The sequence below is a fragment of the Stegodyphus dumicola genome, chromosome 7, assembly GCF_044657685.1.
Source record: "Stegodyphus dumicola isolate Sdum_Otavi_A_Nest chromosome 7, ASM4465768v1".
Lineage (NCBI taxonomy): Eukaryota > Metazoa > Arthropoda > Arachnida > Araneae > Eresidae > Stegodyphus > Stegodyphus dumicola.
Genome location: NC_140774.1, coordinates 82,096,944 through 82,119,812, shown reverse-complemented (window position 1 = coordinate 82,119,812; position 22,869 = coordinate 82,096,944). Strand labels below are relative to the sequence as shown.

At 31.3% G+C, this 22,869-nt stretch overlaps 1 protein-coding gene across 1 annotated transcript in view; it reads left to right on the top strand.

Moving 5' to 3' along the window:
• Nucleotides 1–22,869, top strand: part of LOC118205964 (peptidyl-glycine alpha-amidating monooxygenase B-like) — a 159,557-nt gene that overhangs the window by 109,405 nt on the left and 27,283 nt on the right. Inside the window, exons 16-17 of the mRNA XM_085820527.1 lie at nt 1,384–1,526; nt 19,129–19,211. Of these exons, the coding sequence (XP_085676653.1) occupies nt 1,384–1,526; nt 19,129–19,211 (226 nt within the window). The remainder of the gene's footprint in view (nt 1–1,383; nt 1,527–19,128; nt 19,212–22,869) is intronic.

Here is a 22,869-nt window from a genome sequence, read left to right as displayed (position 1 = left end):
AAGTTTTTTTTTTTTTTTTTTCCGATTTTTAGTACATACAGAAATTTTGTGCCTTTTTTTATTAAATTTCTTAAAAGCTGCTTTTTAACTATTGTTAAATTGCCAGTAACAATATGTTTATGAAAATCTACGTAGTCTTTATACTGAAGTTCTCTGCAGTATCAATGGGCTGTAGAAGCTAGATCATGGTGGTCAATTAGCAATTTGCTAAGAGGTTTTTGATACTGATACTGCTGGTGAGATTTGTACTTTAGTACCTGAAAATTGTTGTTGACATTTTCTGAAAGTTTTGTTGAACTGAATACGTCATAGTTCGGATGTAGGAAGTTGATTGTTCAGTAATATTTATTGTACTTGTTAGTGGTAGAGAATTTAAAATTGCAAAAATCTATAACAAGGTCTTTGATAATATTGGGTCCCATAAATTGCTGTTGAACAAAATTTACAAGTTTCATTAAGAATTTGTGTTTCAAGTATGCAACCAAGTAATGATATTTTTGGTGAAATACTCAGTTAGAAAGTAATTATTAATATTATCATTTAAATTTACTGTATCTATTGTAGAAAATAATTTATTTTTCTGTCTTATTACCTGCTCTTATGCCTCATAATGTTTTTTACTGAATAATTTAAAATGGCTGTAAGTTGGAATTTCAGAATTTAATTTAATTTGGTGGTTGAATGTATTTAGCCCATATGGGTAAAGTGTTTTGAATTTAAGCATGTAGAGTGATTCTTGAAATAATCTGTCTTTGTATACAGGCACTATGTCCAAAATTTGAATACTAATTTTGCTGAAATCATGTATTTGAAAATGTTCTAATTCTGCTGTATTAGGCATGTTAAAATTGGTAGTAGCAAATTTTTTAATATGTTCTCTGTGGTTGATAATTCTAATATTAAGACTATTTTTGGTTTGTCCTACATATTTAAGGTTGCAAGTGTTACAAGAGATAAGACATGTGCAATTAAATGTTTTTCGAAAGAGGCATAGTGCTAACTTTACAAGTAAGTCATTTGCTAGAATGACGTTTATGGAAATTAATGTGATTGAGGCCAGCCATTATAAAAGTAAAGAGGGATAAAATGAATTTTTAAAGTAAACTCAATTTTTGGTCAGGAAAATTTTAAAAAACTGGGAATCTAAGTGGTATTGCTAATTTAATTCACTAAAATTTGAAGATTTAAAATAACTATTGTTATTAAAAAACTGCAAGTTAAAATTTTAAACAATGTTTAAAAAATTTTTAGTTAAGCATTATTATTTCATGATAAGTACTTACTGTCTGAAAAGGACATATGCAAAGTGCATTTTGTTAACTTTTATCTGAATTAGAAAATATCTTTTTTAATTCATTTTTATAATAAATGTTTGATTTTTAGGTGTTCCAGTTTTCTAGCACAGATCTTGAAAAGCCAGTTTTGACTTTGGGTGAAAGATTCATTCCTGGAAATGATAATGGACATTTCTGCAAGCCTGCTAGTGTTGCTGTTAGTAAAAATGGAGATATATATATAGCTGATGGGTAAATTTTTTTATCATCAATGAGAATTTTATCTTGAAAGTAACATCAAAATGTAGGATTTTTCAAACTATTTCCCTGAACAGTTGATCTTTCACCTAAAGCATTTCCTGTATCTTGTAATACTGTATTAAAAAATTTAAGCATGCAACACTAAATTTGACATAATGTGAAAGGTATATTTTGGCTGACTGCTTATATCAATCACTAAAAAGTAGTCAATTTAGTTATGTATTTTTAAATGTAATATTAAAATTTAAAGGAAACATATTTATATGTGCCATTATTATTTTCCATCTGTTTCATTCGAGAAAGAGTAAAGGCCCGTTTCCATTAGTGCATTGTGAACGCATAGCATCATTGGGAGAAACACATATGCAGATGGAAGACTGTTTACACTATTACATTAGATTTACAAGTATAGAAGTTCGGTGGTCAGTTGCATTTATTGCCACCAGATGTCTCTGTATTTAACTTACGGGATTTGGACTCTTAAGATATTTAAATTCCATGTTATTGGACATTTTTTTTCTTCTTATGTACTATGAAAGTAAAATACGCTAGCAATTTTTAGATAAGTAAGGTTATAATGCATATTATAACACTAATTTGATAGAAGCTGAAGTAAATTTTAAAAATTTCTTTACGTTTCTAGAAGTCTTAAATATTAATGATATAATATATATATTATTAAAAATAAATTTTCTGTCACTGAAAAAATAATAAATAAAATAAAATAAAATAAAGAATTAAAAAATAGTTGGTACTTTAAAAACACAGAGCAACTGTAAAGAAAGGTTCACAATATTTACACAAAATACATATTACATATATACCGCTGACTGCCATGTGAGATTGTATATTTTTAAAATATGCCTAAATTTGGGGAGAAAGCAGGTAATATATAAAATTTTAGCATAGCTTTCTTCATTCTTAATTTCATCAGGGTCATTGCTGGATAATTTATTAGAAATCTCGTTTGTTTTAAAATGCACTATGCGCAGTTATATTTTATGCATAATCCATAAAATATTATTTTTAATTTAAAAATTTTTAATTCATATCTCTTTTTATAGAATTAGTTATAAAAATAAGCCTTTTCTCTTTATATTTATATATACACATATTAGGTAAAGAAAATGGAAATATTTAATTAATTCAATCATGCGCTTCTGCTGGGGAGGACTGAATTTAAAAGCAATTATTATAGTAAGTGTTTTAAAAAATAATTAGCACATTAATACTGTCTCATGTTAATTAATAGTAAAAATATAGAGCTGGAAATATCCCAAAGTCTCAACACATATATGTACACTGCTAAAAAAAAATGGGACAGTGCTATATCTCCTGTTCTACTGGGCCGATTGACAAATTTCAAACTGCGTTTTTCATGTCTCGAAAGCGCGACTTAGGATATATATTAGATTTATATATAGTACTATTCTAACATAGGTATTTTGACACAAAATCGGACTTTTTCTGAAATAACATACCAATTTTTTTCCGTATTTCGATTCTATGACTCAAATTATGCCAGAATACCAAGTTTTGTAAAAATCGTACGACTAGTTCTTAAAATATTAGCTCTCAAAATTTTAGCTCCTCGATGTTAATTGAATTTGGCAAATATTTATTAATATCTCTTATTTTATTAAACTTTTTTGATTTTTTTCTCTCACATTTTGAAATTTAGGTTCATTCCAAATAAAATTTACCCATTTTTTGTGTTTTATTTTTTAAATTTCTATTTTTAAATAATTTTTATAAATTTTTCGAAAAAATTTTGAATTATAACCTATAAAATTTTTACCATCATCATAAAGTAGGTGTATTTTTAAGCATATCTGCAAAAAATTAGACTTTTTTATTCAAAATTTTCTAAGATATACAGAAATTTACATATTTTCGCGTTTTGAAATTTGGCATCTTTTTTTTTGAGCGATAATAACGCCAAATGTGGTCTATGGATTTTTGTTACACTGAACTGCCACAGCTATTTTTAACCTTAAATTTCAAGTAAAATTTTATGGAGAATTAATTATATGAAATTTTTTCCCTCAATAAAGCATAATAAATATTTATTAATACTGTATGAAAATCTATTTTTTTAAATTATAGATGATATTATTCAAATTTTTAACAATTTTTTAAATTTCTCTCTTTCTTCCTTTTTTTAAAAAAAATAAGAGTACATTTTTCTAAGAGTAAATTTTTACCTTCGACGTTTTATCGTCTGCTACTTTACTTCGTTTAAATCGAATTGTCTAATACTGAGAATTTTCGTTTAATGTTTATTTGAATTTTATGAAAATATTTTATGACATTAACTGCATAATTTATTTCTAAACAAACTGTTGCTTTTGAAGTGGCTGAAAGAGCGGCAGATATTATCATCCATATTTTTAAAGCACAGTATATTTTTATAGAAACATAAGATTTAGAATAATAATTTATATAAGTCAAATTATTATATAAACATACAACCCTCTAGAGACTGAATTAGTGGAAGTTCAATGGTTATGTAGAAATGATCTGCAGCTATTTAATGGCTGGATAAGTCAGCAGGTTCTGTGGACAAGTAAGAATAATTATGTAAACGATACACAACATTCTGGATTCAATTAACAACGAGGTTCCGATGTTTATTAAATGAATTTAAGAAGTTTTAACACATAAAAAATCAACTCATTTTTTATCCTAAAATGTATTTTTGTGCGTAGCGTATTTCCATTATATCCTTAAAATTCTAATTTAGAATGTAATTGTCAAGAACTGAATCCTAATCATCAGTAATATAATAAGTAATTATTACGGTTATTAATAAATCCTTCTTATAAAGTAATTGCAAATATTTCAAAAAACTTTCCGTTTGAATGCAAATATTTTTCTATGCAAAATTTTTAATTTTATATTAATCAAGGTTGCACACAATATTATTTATTTGCACTTCAATTTTTACCGTCAGCTCTAGTAGAAGTTACAAATCAATTATATTTAATTAAGGATTGGATTGGATTATTTAATTATGGCAAAGCACATGAGGGCTATTAGCCTAAATGGAGGGATGCCTTCGTGGAGGACTTTCTAAGGTAAACTGGCTCGTATACACATTACACATTGGGAAAACCACGAAAACGCCCATGCAGCCAGCTTGTTCTCGAGATTCGAACTTCAGACCGAACTACCAGTGCTCAGCGTCTTTACCGCTCGGCCGCTGGTGGGCTATTTAATTAAGGAATGACCATCTAAATTTAGAAACAGCGTACTGTAACAGCAATTCAATTATTGGCACCGTATCTTTCATGTTATTCCCGATTGGCAAGCTACATGATTTTTAATGAGTATTCGGGTTTTGCTAGTAACTTCATTTGGAAATCGTGCTTAAACTAGGTTAGTTGGTTATTTGAACATAGAAAAAACATGGGAGCTATTTGGTTAAGATGCTTTCATAGAGAACCTTGGTAAAGAGAACCTAGAAAACTACGAAAACCAACTATGCAAGCCTGGGTTAGACTTTGCAACAAACAATTAGTATTTAACAATCTTCATATGCTAGGCAACTGGTGAGGCTCCAATTATATCTCCAATTTAATATTTTATTTGTAAATATTTAAAATATTGTTGTATTCTTTGACACAAAAAGGAGAATTTAAGTTTTGTTAACTCGTTAGTAAACTACCAAGCCGTAGTGCAAATGAATATTCAATTCTTTTGCAATAATTGTATTCACTTAATATTCTTGAAATATGAGCTAAAGAAGGAACGTTCTCGGAAGATTAAAGAAGTGTTTAAATCCAGTGGTATAAGGTTTGTCTTAGAAGCTCAGGATCAAAACGATTCTGCAATTGCCCTAGTAGTTGACTTGTAAATGGCTGTGAATTAAGCAGATGACTTTTAATCTTACGTTTTCAGTCAGACAACGTATTCCAAATGTTTTGTATTGCATGATAATGCATCTTTTCATTATTCAATAACCAGTCGGAGAACCGCTTGTGTTCCAAAAATAAGTATGTGTACTCAGTCGTCCTTCATGTTTTTCAAATTTGTCTTATTGTGATTTTTTTTCTTTCCCAAAAACTAAAGTTGTCTCTCAAAGGAAAGTTTTTTTAAATATATAAACCTCAATAAGGCAGATCTCTACAAGCCTTCTCTTCCATTACATGTTGTGCAGCCAGACAAAACGTTGAATCAGCGTAAGTTTTATAATCTATTTTTATTACACTCTGATTACTTTACTAACATACAGTGAATATATACTAAATCTTTTACTTCAGCTTAAGTAATTCGGAATTTTTGACGGAATTGTTGTCGGAACTAAGACTTAGAACATAAGTGAAATTAAATATTTCGATAACCCAATAAATTTAAGGTCGAATTTCAATATTTTATTTTCGAAGGGAGGGGGATTTTTTTCCGTTTTGGTCCATTATCCTAAGTATATATGCTTCGTTTCTTTATTTTTCCATAAAAGCGAAAAATTTACGTATGGTATACATATAACGCATAGCTTCAAATGAAAATTTAATAATATATGGAGTGGTTATAATTAAAGTTCCACATTGAAATGGTCATAAAACAAAAACTACAGGAACAAATGTTATCAAACCTGGTAATCGTGTAAAGGAGGTCATAGGAATTTATTTCCTGCGAAAAAAAGGAAGTTCCAAACCTCACCACCAGAGGGGAAATGGCGCTGTATGCAATATTTTTAAACGAAATATGAGTCGGAATCTAACTTAACCTTTTGTTACACGGGTTTAATATGTTGTATACCCTTAAGAAATTGTGAAGTAAGCAAATTACCATTTAAAGGTGTTAAATTCGATAAACGTGAGTGCGCCATCCGTGTAAGTGAGAAATTCGTTCGCGAAAACCACTAATTAGCGATTAGAAAATGTGAGATCGCAAATCACTCTCACAAGTGCGTACAATCTGGAAATCGTTTTCTTACAGATCGCTAATTTGTAATTTTTTAAGCCTGAATTCAGCACTAAAACATGAAGATACTGATTCAAAACGCTTTTAATCGATTTGGGCCAAAGAAATCTCTCATGTTATCTATCTAGTTCCATTGCATTCTCCTACTGCATTCGATTGCATAACAGTCATTTCACACCGTTTACTCTTGAATGACAGGAAAGTTTTTTGACATTGAAGAGAGAAAATTAATATGACATCTACTTTTAGAGCCATGTGAAAAACAGATCTCTACAAACCTTCTCTTCCATTACATGTTGTGCAGTCAGACAAAAAGTTACATCAGCGTAAATTCTATAATCTATTTTTATTCCACTCTGATTACTTTATTAACATACAGTGAATATATACTAAATCTTTAACTTTAGCTTAAGTAATTCGGAATTTTTGACGGAATTGTTGTCGGAACTAGGACTTAGAAGATAAGTCAAATTAAATATTTCGATAACCCAGTAAATTCAAGTTCGAAATTTCAATATTTTATTTTCGGAGGGAGGGGAAATGTTTTCAGTTTTGGTCCATTATACTAAGTATATTTGCTTCGATTTTTTATTTTTCCATAAAAGCGAAAATTTTACGCATGGTATACATATAACGCATAGCTTCAAATTAAAATTTAATAATATACAGAGTGGTTATAATTAAAGTTCCACATTGAAACGGTCATAAAAGGAAAACTACTGGATCAAATGTTATCAAACTTGGAAATCGTGTAAAGGAGGTCATGGGAATTTATTTTTCGCGAAAAAAAGGAAGTTCAAAACCTCACCACCAGGGAGGGAAATGGCGCTGTATGCAATATTGTTAAACGAAATATGGGTCGGAATCTAACTTAACCTTTTCTTAAACGGGTTTAATATGTTGTATACCCTTAAGAAACTTTGAAGTAGGCAAATTATTATTTAAAGACGTTAAATTCAATAAATGTCGAGTGCGGCATCCCTGTAAGTGAGAATTTCGTCCGTGCAAACCACGAATTAGCGATTAGAAAATGTGAGATCGCAAATCACTCTCACAAGTGCGTACAATCTGGAAATCGTTTTCTTACAGATCGCTAATTTGTAATTTTTGAAGCCTGAATTCGGCCCTAAAACATGAAGATACTGATTCAAAACGCTTTTAATCGATTTGGGCCAAAGAAATCCCTCATGTTATCTATCTAGTTCCATTGCATTCTCCTACTGCATTCGATTACATAGCAGTCATTCCACACCGTTTAGTGTAGAATGACAGCTAGTTTTATAACTGAACCATTTTTCTCTGAAGAGCAGTAGACAGCTGGACCACTGTGATTGCAGCTCACTTAGAGTCAATGTTAAAATGTTTCGTGATACATGAACTGCAGTAACGTGGCATTTTAGATACTACGATTTTTATGCAGGGCTGGGCCCCACTTCACGTGTGTCGCACAGTTACTTAGGCAACATTTCACGAATGAACGTCTTATAGGCCAACACTTCTCCTCTTCCCACCAGTCCTCAACCTCAGTGACTTTTAGCTATGGGGTTTTCTCAAAAGCAATGTTTATGGTGATAATCTAAACAATTTGGCAGAAATGAAAAATGTGATACACTGACATGTCCGTAATATTCCTCCTGATATGCTAAGAGCTGCTGTTGAGAATGCAGTAACAGGATTTAACTTGCTTTCGGAAAATTCTGGACGCTACATTGAACATGCTTTGTAACACGTTTCGGAAAATATTAAACACATTTTAAACAGATGTTTTCGTGTCTTATTTCATTTATCAATCTTGTATACAGCGCCATTTTTCCCCTGGTGGTAAGTTTTTGAACTCTTCTTTTTTTTTTTTTTTTTCCCGCGGAAAATAAATTCCCATAACCTCCTTTACATGATTCCCAAGTTTGATAACATTTGGTACGGTAATTTTCTTTTTATGACCATTTCAAATTGGAACTTTAATTATAACCACCATGTAAATTAAACTTTAAAAATTTGACAGTTTGGTTCAAGACCCAGCTTTAAAAATATATATATAAATATAATCTTTTATATTAATCCTCTTGGAAAGAATATTTTAAGAAGCTAATTTTTCTCTCGCATTATAGATTGTATAAAAAAACATAATCTTTAATATGATTTAGAATGTTTCAGCCGATATAAGAATCAGGTTACTCGGTGGTACAGAATAAACTCTGCTGGACTATTTTATTTCTTTGTCATTTAGCAAAAATCTTTTAATTAAAATATTTATCTTTTGGACTTCGCTTTAAACTTTATTTATAGTTAAAATGACTAGAAAATGAAAAGCTGTCTTCAGCTGACACGCAATTCATGTAACTGATATTTTAAAAAATTGACAAGAATACAAAATTTATGGAAGTCTAGCAATTGAAAAATCTTAATTTTCTTGTGTGTGCACTGAAAATAACTGTAGAAGAAAATTAGGGAGAAAATAAGCAAAAATTTGCAGGGAAATTTGGCTGTCAGACATACCAAGATGTTTCAAAAAGTTGGACGCTTTTGAATATACTTTCAGGATATTTCAAAGAATTTAGGTGTTCAAAGAAAAAACACTTGGACGTGTACACCACCAAATGCCATCAATCGAGCTCGTGGTTAACAGAAAAGACAAAAACGATATCATTGCAGATTAAAGTGAAGAGCGACTGGTTTTAGACTATATGATTGTATAAATTTAAATTACGTTATAGAACATCATGTTGTATCATAAATGGAGAATCCCATGATTTTCTCATTCGAATTATTTGAAGATTCGGGAGTTTATCCAGTGATGTATGTGGATGTCACCTAAAGATGTTTTTTTTTTTTCTCCTGATGAAACAGCAGTCGAGCGCTGGTAGTTCTGTCCGAGGTCCGAATCCCACGAACGGGCTGGCTGCTTGGGCATTTTCGTGGTTTTCCCCATGTGTAACGTGTATGCGAGCCAGTTTCCCTTAGAAAGTCCTCCACGAAGGCATCCCTCCCCTTATGCAGGTAGCCCTAGTGTGCTTTGTCATAATTAAATGAACGAAAACCTCTTGATGAAACCAGTCTTTCCTTTCATCTCATACCTTCAAAATGTTTAGCCTCTAAAGACTGATAAAGGCTCTGACCAAATATTGATGAAATGGATTGAATTGGATTATTAAGTTACGTCAAAGCAGGGCTATCTACCTAAAAGGAAGGATGCCTTTGTGAAGAACTTTCTAAGGGAAACCAGCTGGCATACACGGTACACATGAGAAAATACACGAAAACGCCCATGCAACCAGCCCGTTTACCGGGATTCGAACCCCGGAGTGAACTACCAGTGTTCAGCGACTTTACCGCTCAGCCGTTTGTGGGCCTTTATGAAATGGAAGGCGATAAACTTTATTCAAAATGATTGTCAGAAATATCAAGATATTTCGAAAATTTGGATGCTTTTTAATATACTTGCGGAATGCGTAAAGAAAAACAATTATCTGAAGAGACAATGCAACGCAAACAATTAAAATAGAAGTATAAGAATTTCAAAATTACCTAAAATAATAACTATGACAAAAAATATATATAAAGAAAACTATTTGAAAAAAAAAATAAATGCTGCACTTTTATTTACGCAGTTCGAATAGGTAAATAGAAAATTTTAAAACAGTTATTCGAAAAAAACCATGCAACTTAAACAATTAAAATGAAATTCGAAAAAGAAAAAATTACTTAAAATAATAAGTTATAATTAAAAATATAATATAAAGAATATTATTTGGAAAAAAGGAATGATGGTGACTTTTTTCCCTCTCACGGGAAAGGAAGCGAGGTTGCCATATATTAAGAAGTTCGCCAAGTGAACTATTCTTGGCGCAAACTGACAAAAAAGTGCCAACATAAATTTGTAAATTTCTCCGTAAATTTCGCTCCAAAATTTCATATTTAGGCGTAATTTGAGTCGTAGAATCCAAATATGTAAAAATATTGGTATGTTAGTTCAGAAAAAGTCTGATTTTGTGTCAAAATACCTATGTTAGAATAGTGCTATATATATATATATATATATATATATATATAAATCTAATATATATCCTAAGTCGCGCTTTCGAGACATGAAGAACGCAATTTGAATTTTGTCAATCGGCCCAGTAGATTGGGAGATATAGGGCTGTCCCCCTCTCTCTCTTTTTTTTTTTTTTTTTTTTTTTTTTTTTTTGAGCAGTGTACATCCACATAAAAGTGAAACAAATATATATATATGTGTGTGCAGGGAGCATGCTTGAAATTTGTATTATATAATTTTCAAAATAATTTTTTTGCGGGGAAAATTTAAATAAGAGCATAAATAAAACATTATATTTAATGCATATAATAAGACGTTAAGAAAATTGCAGACAGGGTGGGAAAAGCATTTGGGATTCGAACTCACAACCCCAAAAGTTAAGCTATGCTATCGTTACCACTAAGCTGTCATCATACGGGAAAGACATGCAATTTTGGCTTATATATATCATCAAGTAAATGCTTAAAACTAATATTTTTTGTCCTATTTCAGTGTGCTATCGTCTAAAAAATTCACCAGAGTTTGTTCAGCTTCTAGGACATTTCTTACATTATCTTTTAAAGTGGCATTCCGATTGAAGTTAAACGGGCTGCTAAAAATATGTTCCATGTGCTTACACATATATGTTACCTAAAAGGTATACTTATAAATAGAGAAATACAAATTTAACATACCCTTTAATGGAGTGGAATATTTAAAAGGCTATCAAATTTAATTTATAATTATCGTTTTTAGTTTTTACCTGCTTCAGAAGGAAAAAATAACAAATCTTGTAATGTCATATCTGATTTGCTATAGAAGTTTAATCTATAGCAAATCAGATATGACTTGATCAGATATGATTTAACTTGATCAAGCAAGCAAGAGCAAATCAGATATGATTTAATTTGATATAGTCAGATGTTCAATTTCATTAAAGGTAAATGTGTATGCAGATCTAGGAAATAATTCTCAGGACAAATTTTGCTATTTCATGAACTTAGAATTATATTTTTTGCACCTGATTTTCTTCAATGCCTGTTTTTCTCTGCGAACTAGTACTGTAGTTGGAGTTATCTTATTTTTCTTATCTTTTTTTAACTAAATTCAGCTGATTGCTGCTTTTTCAGTATGCAGATTTCTCTCTATAATGTTAATTCAGAAAAAAGTATTTTTTAGCAAAACATTCTTTCTATAAGCCAGCTTTCATCGCTACTTCTGCCGCCATTAATTTTTGGTGACAACACCTGATTGCTGCTTTTTTACCACGTGACCGCAACGCATCCGCAGAGATATGGATAAAAAAAGTTGAACTTCGTCCTTCCGTCACTGCACATCGGCTGGATTGCAGATGTCAATCAAAGTGAATTCGCTCGCTGATTGGAGAAACGTATACGCACCGCAACGCTTACATAGCAGAGGAAATGGGCCTTTACATGTTATACAAATAAAGTAAACAAGCTTTTCTTATACTTTGACTCGAATTTCGTGACCATTTTATTCCTTTGGTTTTTTATTTTAGACCATTTTTTTTATTATAAGTGGTTCAGGGATCAATAGTTGTTACTCCTATAGAAAAACATTTTTCAGCTTTTTGAGATCAGTAAAAGGATTTTTTGGGGAAAATACAGTTCTAAGAGTATCCAAAATATTTTTGATGAGTTTGACATCCAATGGATATGCTAACCATCGCATGTGCAAGCGGTACCGTTGTTCTCGTGTTACATACCTGCAGACCCACTTTGTGTGGATTAATGTTATCAGTCAAGTGAAAATTTGAATCTATTATTTAAGGAAGTCTCATCAAGGGTTAAGAAACTTAATCCTGATATTTTTCTTCTGTTGCACTACCTACCATAAATCTCTGCAAATTGGTGCGATGATCTAAAGAAATTAAGCCGATATCATCTTTGTGCCATGTCTAAAGCCATGGTGTTCAGCAGTATTATTGGACTGGTTGCTGTTGGACAGCACAGAAAGAGGAATGGTTCTGTATTGAGCATTCTAACTGATCATTTCATAAAATTTTGTTTGCATTTTTCATGTCTTGAAAGTATGGCTAAAGATACACCATATTTATTTGCATATTTTTCCCCTATTTTGTACTAATTTTACTATGTGAATACTGGTGGAAGAAAAATATGTAGTGTATACTGTTTAGTTTCATCAAATAAAATCTATGGATGCACTTTCTAATTGAAATTTGCTTTAATTGATAAATTTTGGGACACATAATATCTGCTCATTTCAGTGAATAAATTACATTTTTTCTCCCCTTTTGTTGATGTGAACTGAAATAACAAAGCATTTCAATATAAAATAATGATGTAGTTTCTTTTGATGCTATATTTATTATATTATGTATACTGCAAACACCTTAGGCTAGCTCTTAGCATGAAAAATTACATTGTTTTTACAACTGTCTAAAAACCTATGCGAGTTTAAAAATTTTTAATTTTTCATCAATATGCTTTTTGCATGCTCTCATTCTGTAGAAATTTAATTTATTTTGGAGACCATAGTATTATGTTCTTGTGGCTTCTCCTTTAAATGTAGAGCATATAAAAGAGCTTTCTTGAAACTTGAAAAATGCTTCTACTACTGTATCATATTCTCAAATTGTTAGTATAATCGATGTGGCTAGATCAGTGGTAGTCTTTCGAAATGAAGAGCAAATTGTTTTAGAACCAGAGCTTAAATTGTGCCGGAGCCTGGCTCTGGTACTTTTTAGTTTTTGAGATAAATCATATTGTAGACGGAGCACACTGGAGCTCTAAATAAGAAGGCACTTCTATGTAACTGGAACAATTTCAGTAGAAATCTGATCTCAAAAATGTTATCTTTAGCAATAAAATTATATTAAAAATTGCTTATTAAATTTTAATTTATCTCTGTACATTTAATTTAAGCATTTAAATATTTTAATGAATAATTATTAAATAACAATACAAATATTAATAATTATTAATTAGTTTGGTAATAATTAACTATTTAATTTTAAATTATCAATGATTCTAATGGCCATTTTATTTATTTATTTACTCTTGTTTCTCTTTCCTAATGGTCTTGCATAAGGCTTCAAATTTTATAGGCCCACCAGCGGCCGAGCGGTAAAGACGCTGAACACTGGTAGTTCGGTCTGAGGTTCGAATCCCGCGAACGGGCTGGCTGCATGGGCGTTTTAGTGGTTTTCCCCATGTGTAACGTGTATACGAGCCAGTTTCCCTTAGAAAGTCCTCCACGAAAGGCATCCCTCCCTTTAGGCAAATAGCCCTCGTGTGCTTTGCCATAACTGAATATTCCATTCCATTCCTTCAAATTTTAGAAACTAAGCACTGTCAGAGTTCGTACGGTCCTTAAGAGTCCTTAAAAGTCCTTATATTTTTTGGAATCGATTTTTGGTCCTTAAAAGTCCTTAATTTTCGCCAAAATCGGTAGAAGGTCTTTAATTTTAATCATCTGAAATTTCTGTCTGTTTTTACGACTGCCATTTCAAATGTGAATTATCATTTTGGAGGAATATTTTTGGCGTTTCACTGACATATATGGTTATCTTTTGAATGGGTTCATGGTTTATAATTTGTTTCTATTTCTAATATAAATGATGGAATACTCGAATTTCTAAGCAAGAAGTGAAACATAAGCATTTCGAAATTCCTTTTTTTTTTTTTTAAATAAAGAGCTCTTAAACAACTTTTCGCTTTGGGGATGTGAATTTTTTTATTAAACGGTTCTAAATTTGGCGACTTATCAACAGTATGGCGATTTTACAATCAGCTTCTATAAAAAATTTTTAATTCCGAGATCTGAGAATTTTTCGACAATTTTTTTTTAAAATATCGTAACATTGATAAATTTTATTAAAATAATGGTAATATATTTAAAAAATAAGATTAAAATAAAAAATTTTTCTTACATATTATTAAGTTTCATTTTGGCAACTTATACAATATTTTAATCTGAAAAATAAGGTATAATGCTATAAAGCACAATTTACAAAACAGCAAAAGCAAAATTAGCTATGTATTTAATTAAAAATGTCTTCTTTTTAATTTTTCATAGTAAAGAGTTTTTCCCATGTGATTGTCTCAGAATATGCACCAGTTGTCTCTATAAAATTAATTTTACACTTTTTCCCGTCCTTTTTTTTTTCCCAAAATATTTCTGGTTTTTTGCTGTTGCAGAATTGGTAGGGATAATTTTTCTTTAGGATTTTAGGCATCGCATCTTGGAAAGTTTAGAAGGATTTGAAGGCAAGATTTATAGACTCACAATTCTAGAAGATTCGAGAAATATGTGACAAAATGAAAAATGTCTCCATGGTATCAACACATAATAGATGTATTTTACAGAAAGTTTGCAATAAATTTCTTAGTTTTTTGAGAATGTCTGGAAGAACAATGAAAACATAATATTTGAATGTTTTACTTCTGATACTGGAATCTTAACATGTTTATCTTCCCTTTATTTTCTCTACTTTTCACTAGACACAAGCATGGAAAATATCAAAAACGCTTCTGATCTTATCACATGAGCAGGAATTATAGATAGGAATGTTTTTATTAATAAATAAATTGAAAACTTACAATTTAAAAGATTCATCTAATATGTCTTAATGCATCATACCCAGAGCTGGTACACATTTTCCCACCTGATGCAATCTCTGCGAATCCTAAATTCTGCTGCCTAGTGCCCTTCTAATTTCTGCTTCCAATGTCTGCTCTAAATTCTAAAAGTTTTGCCATTTCTAGATTTTGTTGTTCGGTGTGTCACTAAATTCTAAAAATTCTGCCACATCAGCTCTGTAACCTGCCTTTACCATATAGATTTCATATTTCTTCTGAATGTTCATATTACTAAGAAATAAAATTAGCTGCTTTTTGTATAAATTCTAAATGCATTTAAACATTTTTAGAATAACAGAAATCCTTAATTAAATCCAAAAATTCTAAAATGAAAAGGAAACGTGTTCAAGAAAGAAACTGAATACGTAAAGAAAATTATTCTTCAAAAATATGTGCAGTTAATATTATGTAAATTATCCAATTGTTTATGATTTGAGCCTTTACTATAATTTCCCATTTTTTTTTCCCTCATATGATAGAGTTACTGAGCCAAATTAAATTGTATAATCTTTGACCGCTAGTCCACATTTTTAGTTTGAATTAGACTGTTCTTGTTTAATTACGTTACCGTGAGCTGTGTAACAGATTTAAATAATATTAAAATCTTGTAGTTTAAATAATTTAAATAGATGAACATTAAGGTATTTGTGAATGGCAATATTTGAAACCAGACTCGAGTGCCACGTGCGACTCTCGCACGAAAAATGTAATTTATTTTTAAATGTGAGTATTTTTTTTTCTTCTTGTTTGTATGTCGCCATTTTTTTTAGTGTTAAATAAAAGTTATTGCTGTGTTCCATCATTGGAGTTGCTTCATTTCGCCAAAGAAGTGTTACAGTCTTAATTATTTTGGAGGCACCGACTGAGATCGAATAATCGTGCGTATTTTTATTTTATTAGTTCATCATTGAACATAATATTAGTGATACCATATTATTTCCTCCTGTTAATATTGAATTGCTTTATTTTATTAGTTCATCATTGAACACAATATTAGTGATACCAGATTATTACTTCCTGTTAATTTTGAATTGCTTTATGTTATTAGTTCATCACTGAACGCAATATTAGCGATACCAGATTATAACTTCCTGTTGATATTGAATTTCCTTATTTTATTAGTTCATCGCTGAACATAACTTCCTGTTGATATTAAATTGTCTTATTTTATTAGTTCATCACTGAACATAATATTAGTGATACCAGGTTATTTCCTGTTTATACCAGGTTACTTCCTGTTGATATTGAATTGCCTTATTTTATTAGTTCATCACTGAACGTAATATTAGTGATATCAGGTTATTACTTCCTGTTAACACTGAACTGCCTTATTTTATTAGTTTATCACTTGAACGTAAACTTAGTGATACCATTTTAATGCCATTTCTACTAGAGCTCAAAGGAAAAGAAAAATAGCTGAAGAGCAAATCTTGGAACCAGTGAAGGAAGAAAATAAAGCATCCAGAGATGTATTTAAAGAAGTTAAATCACCAGAATTAAAAGAGGAAAATGTTCACGAAAATTTAAAAAACGATAAAGAAATTAATATTGAGAATCATTTTGCAATGCAGCGTTATCATCATCTTTTGGCTTTTGATTTAATATCAAAGCCGCTACTAATAGACGAAGAAAACAATTGTCGAAAACAAATGACTGTTATCCGAAAGGCACAGATGAACTGAGGAAAAGCTTTGCTGTGAATTATAGCCGAGGAACTGGTCCACCATGGAAGAGATCTAGGCGCCGTCAAGAAAAAAAAAGAAGACTAATTTGAACACTTGTCCATTTTCTTCCTATTTAAATGTGGTGTAAAAATATTTGTTTAAAACTTAAAATTTTCGGCCTGAAAATTTGGAAACTTATGAGAGAAGTTACCTTTTCTCTTTAAGCAATTGAGCAAGCCGAGCTTATAAACTTTCGAAATTTACAGAACTTTTCCCTTCGGTAAAAGTCTCTCCGTTGGGGGAGAGGTTGTAACAGATTTAAATAATATTAAAATCTTGTAGTTTAAATAATTTAAATAGATGAACATTAAGGTATTTGTGAATGGCAATATTTGAAACCAGACTCGAGTGCACGTGCGACTCTCGCATGAAGAATGTAATTTATTTTTAAATGTGAGTATTTTTTTTTCTTCTTGTTTGTATGTTGCCATTTTTTTTAGTGTTAAATAAAAGTTATTAATGTGTTCCATCATTGGAGTTGCTTCATTTCGCCAAAGAAGTATTACAGCTGTAATTGATTTTGTTAGCACCAGAAAATGCCTTTATGGTCTAAGTTACTTTTAAATAAGAAGCTTTGTCTGATATTGTAAATACGTTCAGACATAGCAATAATGTGCTTCATGTCTGTCGGGAGGTTTTGGACTATTTAACTTTTACCAAATCAAGTAAACCCTCATAGGTACATTGTGGAGAGGTTGGCGAGTTAGGACATAAAGCACACAGAAACGAGCGAGAGCATTGGTTTGCATATTGGGACAAATCATTATTTGTTAGGAAAGGTGCTTAAGGAGAAGGAAATTGATATGAAGTAGCCGAAATGGGAAAGCTTCAAGTTAAAATGACGGATAAATATTTTTTGAGTGTTGTTGTTACAAGACATAAATGTTTTGTAGTACAAGACATAAATGTTTTTTAATTTGTAATTATCCTAATGTCATAAATGACATTTATTTTAAACTGTGAAATGTTATTATATTTTGATTTTAATAGCGTTTTTTTAACAAATATTGTTAAAAAATAAAATTTAATAGTGGCCATGTGAATCCATAATGACTAAGGTTATCAAACTACCTAATTTAATTATTTATAACTAACTGCTTACCCTTAAAAATTATCTTTACATATTAAAGCAAGTTATTTACTTTTATTAATACTCACTGTGGTCACAAGATAAAATAAAAAAATGTAAAAATTCAAGTAAAACTTATTCTTTGCATCTAGTGAGACTTAAAAAAGTACAAAACAGTTTATCACCTCTGATGCTTTCATGGCTTATTGGAACCTTAAAGTATATCAACTGGGTTACAATCCCTGGAACTCTACACGAAGCTACGACACTTAACGGCATCAAACAGAGCCTGACTAATTTCAACACTTGTCAACCGTGCCTAGGTCAGTCCTTTCAGGTTTGCTCTAATCAGCAGGTCTCTCTCTAGACAAGCAGCAGTGGTGACAACATTCAGTCTTTTGTTAAGAATCATGCTGATTATGATCTTACTTCTCATTTCAACCTATACCATTTGACATAAAATCTACCTGCTATTTACTAAACCTCTAGACTGACCAAGTATGTGACAAAATGAGACATAAAAAAAATTAACATAAAGCTAACGGTTAGTAAAATGTAAATGTCACTTATCTTGTTTCAAATATGTCAACTATTATAAGTTTAAAAAATTTAATGCTACTTGATAAATTGCATGAAGTTTATTTTATTCAAACCTATTAATAATTATGTTAATTAATTCATGTTTATTAATAATGCATACTACTTAGGGATCTGTTTCATTTTAGGATGGTATTACAAAAGTGAAATTAAGGCATGGATAATATTAATTGAATTTTTTTATTCAGTTCCCATTTGCTCATAGGTCCTTAATTTTTTCATCAATGGTCCTTAAAAGTACTTAATTTCCATGTGCAGAAATGTGTACAAACCCTGACTGTTTATAACATATTAATTACTTGCTTCTGATGGTAATGTACATTTAAATTATGCTAGGAATAATTCTTTGAAATTTAACTGGGTAAGAACCTTATTAAAAAATATCTTATTATCTGAATAAATATTATCAAAGTGTGAGAGGGATCTTTCCTCACTGCTTGTACTTTCAGCTGAATTGCAAATTAAACTGTTCATTGTGTACTTAGTACATCAGCATACTTACTACATTAGTATTAAGTATGCTGATGTAGAAATGATGATTAGTCAAAATAGGTATTAAATATAAGAAGGAAAGTTTTTAATGTATTTTTTAATTAATCTACTTTGTTTATTTTACATGTGTTTCTCTTTTTATTAGTTACTGCAATTCTCGAATTGTCCGATTTTCAGCAGATGGCAAGTACTTAAGTCAGTGGGGTAAACAAGACAATGTTTTCGAGAGTAAGTTTTAATCTGTCCTATTTAATATTGGTTGTACTTTAACCCTTAAGTGCAGGATTTTTAAAATTAGGTGAAAAATTCATTAAGCCATTTTCTATAATTTTATTTATTAGTTTTCTAATTTTTCTATGGATTGCTGTATAAATTATATAAAAATACAGTACAAAGTCCATAATCCGGACTCGTCAGGACTTCAGCGATTCTGGATTATGTTTTTTTCTGGATTATAGATCATCAATTTAAATCTGGTAAGATGGCTTGCAGAAATTATACAGTTAAAAATACAAAACCATAATTTATGAAATAAAGAGCAATTATGATCTAAAGGTGATGCATAAGCAAAGTTTAAAGTTATAGAAACATTTAGCAGAAATAGCAATAGAAGCTCCCTAATGTTATATACTGTGCAGACATAGAAGACAAAAATTTTAAACTTAACCAATTTATTAACAATATATATAAAAATACAATAAATGAATTTAGGTTCAATATCAGAAATTTAAAGAGTGTAACATAATCATTGTCAAATTACATTTAGTTAACTATTCATTAACCCCAAGATACCTGAAGTAGACATGACGTCATCTCACGGCAGCCAATCAGCTGTCGGCACAACTCAGCTTTCTAGATGATGTAACATCGAGTTTCGTTTTTGCATCTTAATTAGGCTGGAACAGTCCGTTCTTAATACAAACAGTGGGTGAAAAACGAAATAATTACTATATACCCTTAAAAATAAGAACTAAACCTCATGTAAAAGTTAGAATTATTTCAAGGAGGAGAGATGATGCAGAAAAAGGGTTACAGTAGGTCATATTTTCAAAAAAAGGGTATCAAAATTTACAAAAAAAAACTTAATATTTATTTGCTTACTTTATTAAACATTTCTTTCAATGTAAGTTGTTTAAGCTGCTTCGTTTTTTGTGCTAAACGCACATGCATAACATCAAATGTGCATGCGTAAATGCATTACGTGAATGTGTAAAGCATACAAAAAAAAACGTTTGTGGCTTTGAGGTCCGGAGTATAGATCATTCTGGATTAATGGATGTCCGGATTACGAACTTTGTACTGTACTATACTATAACTATAATGCCCTTTGAATTGAAAATAGATTTTTTGCTAATTCACTTGTGAAGAATTATCTCTATGTGCATGAAATCTTTGTTTTGTCAGAAAATGTGAACTACAGTTTTTTGAATTTATGTAGAATGATACATAATATCATAACACATACATAAAAGGAAGAAATTTAAGAGCATCGCATATGGTATAAAATGATAGCATGAAACAATGAAATGGTAATATATTAATTACAAAAACACTTCAGAACCAAAAAAATAATACATTTGGTGTTTTGGCATAAGGACCTTTTTCATTAAGACTTCTGTTTGCAGTTTGATGTGATATATCAGTTCCGATGGCAATTGCAAACTCTGAACTTAAGTGTTGAGTAGTAGACTTCTTGTTACAATTGCAAGTATTGTTACATTGTAACCAAAAACGTTCTTGCCATTTTGGACAGTCGGAAAGAAAAAGTCATAAAACAAGTAATCACCACTAATCCTCAAAGTAATCACAATCATCATCGGCATCCAGTGCCTTTTGCCAATGAGTAGCTAGCTATGCTATGCCATGCCATCACAATAAAACTCAGTCTTGCAGGCAGATAAGTCCGTTGGGGCCTTTTCAAAGTCTGGCCAGTTGTTGAAGGATTTCCCATGAAGATGGTTGTCCAGAGAATGGAAAAGGTTTGTCTCTTGGCGTGAGGTCTGGGGAGTATGGTGGATAGGGCAGTGTCTCCCAGCCCAGTTGCTGGATGGTGCCCCTGGCCTCCCGAGCCACATGAGGCCTCACATTCTCATGGAGGAGAAGAGATTGACCAATGCTGGTTCTTTATGCATCAGTGCCTGATGCACATGTTACTACTCCTGCGAGTAAGAGGACAACTGGCAGGAGCTCATAATGCACCACTTGGCGACTAGTCTACCAGATACAGAGCATGATCTTGCGTGGGTGGGGAGAAGATTTCGCAGTGTGAGGCACAGGGTCCTGTGGTCCCCTGGGGATAACCAATGCCTAGGTGTGTCATATTGGACCCACTTTTCATTGCTGGTGAGTAATCGATCAAATATGGATGCATTGCTGCGCCGAGTAAAGTAATGAAAAACAGGCAGCGACACACTTTTGCTTTTTTGCATCGGACAGTGGTCTCACGGTTGTTGTCAACAATTGCAGTTGCAATATCAGTAACTGTCTATTCAGATACTGGTTTTCGCATTCTTTCAGACCACTCAGTTCCATACTCTATCAGAACTGCTGAGGATCATGTTTCTTCAAATTTTGTATAATGTCTTTCAATGCAATAATTGATAAAAGGTCTTTATCAGTTGTTGAAGGATTTCCCATGAAGATGGTTGTCCAGAGAATGGAAAAGGTTTGTCTCTTGGCGTGAGGTCTGGGGAGTATGGTGGATAGGGCAGTGTCTCCCAGCCCAGTTGCTGGATGGTGGCCCTGGCCTCCCGAGCCACATGAGGCCTCACATTCTCATGGAGGAGGAGAGATTGACCAATGCTGGTTCTTTATGCATCAGTGCCTGATGCACATGTTACTACTCCTGCGAGTAGAGGACAATTCGCCAAGAGTGGCAACTACATTCAATTGGAGAAGATAAAGCAACTTCATAAGTAGAGTGCGATGAGGTACAGTGAGACGCATCTTGAACCCAGCTGACATTCTAATGTAACTCTACATTTACATTTTAAAATTTTGCTTCCACTTTATACGATATTTCAGCTGCCTAAAATACTATAATAGAGACTCATTTTTCCCAGAATGTTTTTTCCTATGTCATAATTAGTCTCCCTACCAAATGTAGTGACATTTCAGCTGATAGATTAAGCTACAGATAGCTCTGAGTAGTATCAGTTCGAAAACAGACACCCTATATTCAGCATGTTTCGGTTAGTTAAAATTAGAAGTTCCTTGTCTATGTATATTTTTATTTTGAGTATTGAAGAACAAATGTATTGAGATTTTGTTAATCCTTTCATCTATGATGACCATAGGGGTGAAGAATTTCTCTTTTCAATAACTTCCTATTCATTAATGAAGTTTAATGATTTTCCTCTTTTCCTTTTCATCTTCTTTCCTTTGTGTCTCTATATGTGACAAATGCAGCAAACTATCCTATTTATGACAGAATTTTTACTTGAAATAAATTTCTTTTAATTGTCTTTGTAAATAATCTTATGTACAGTGGTGGCCAAAATTGTGGACACGTTTGGAAATTTTTATGTTTTTGAACTTTGTATGCATATAGAAAACGTTACGTTTCACAAAATGCAAGCGTGTATGTATCATTTTAAAGAGAATTTATTACTGAATTCAATACAAAACACAAAATTCAATTATTTGCAATACAAAAAAGTTAAACAATAATAGTTATCGATATACATTAGATAGTGATGATTGCAGTGAGTTATCAGTATTTAGTAGGGTATCCTTTATTTTTGATTACAGCTTCACATCGATGTTTCATTGAGCTGAAAAGAGTTTTAAGCTCTTCTTTCGTTATTACATGATGCCAGGAAACGATTATAGCCTCAATTAGTTCCCTTTTATTTGATGGGCGCCTCATTTGAACAAGAGTTTTCAA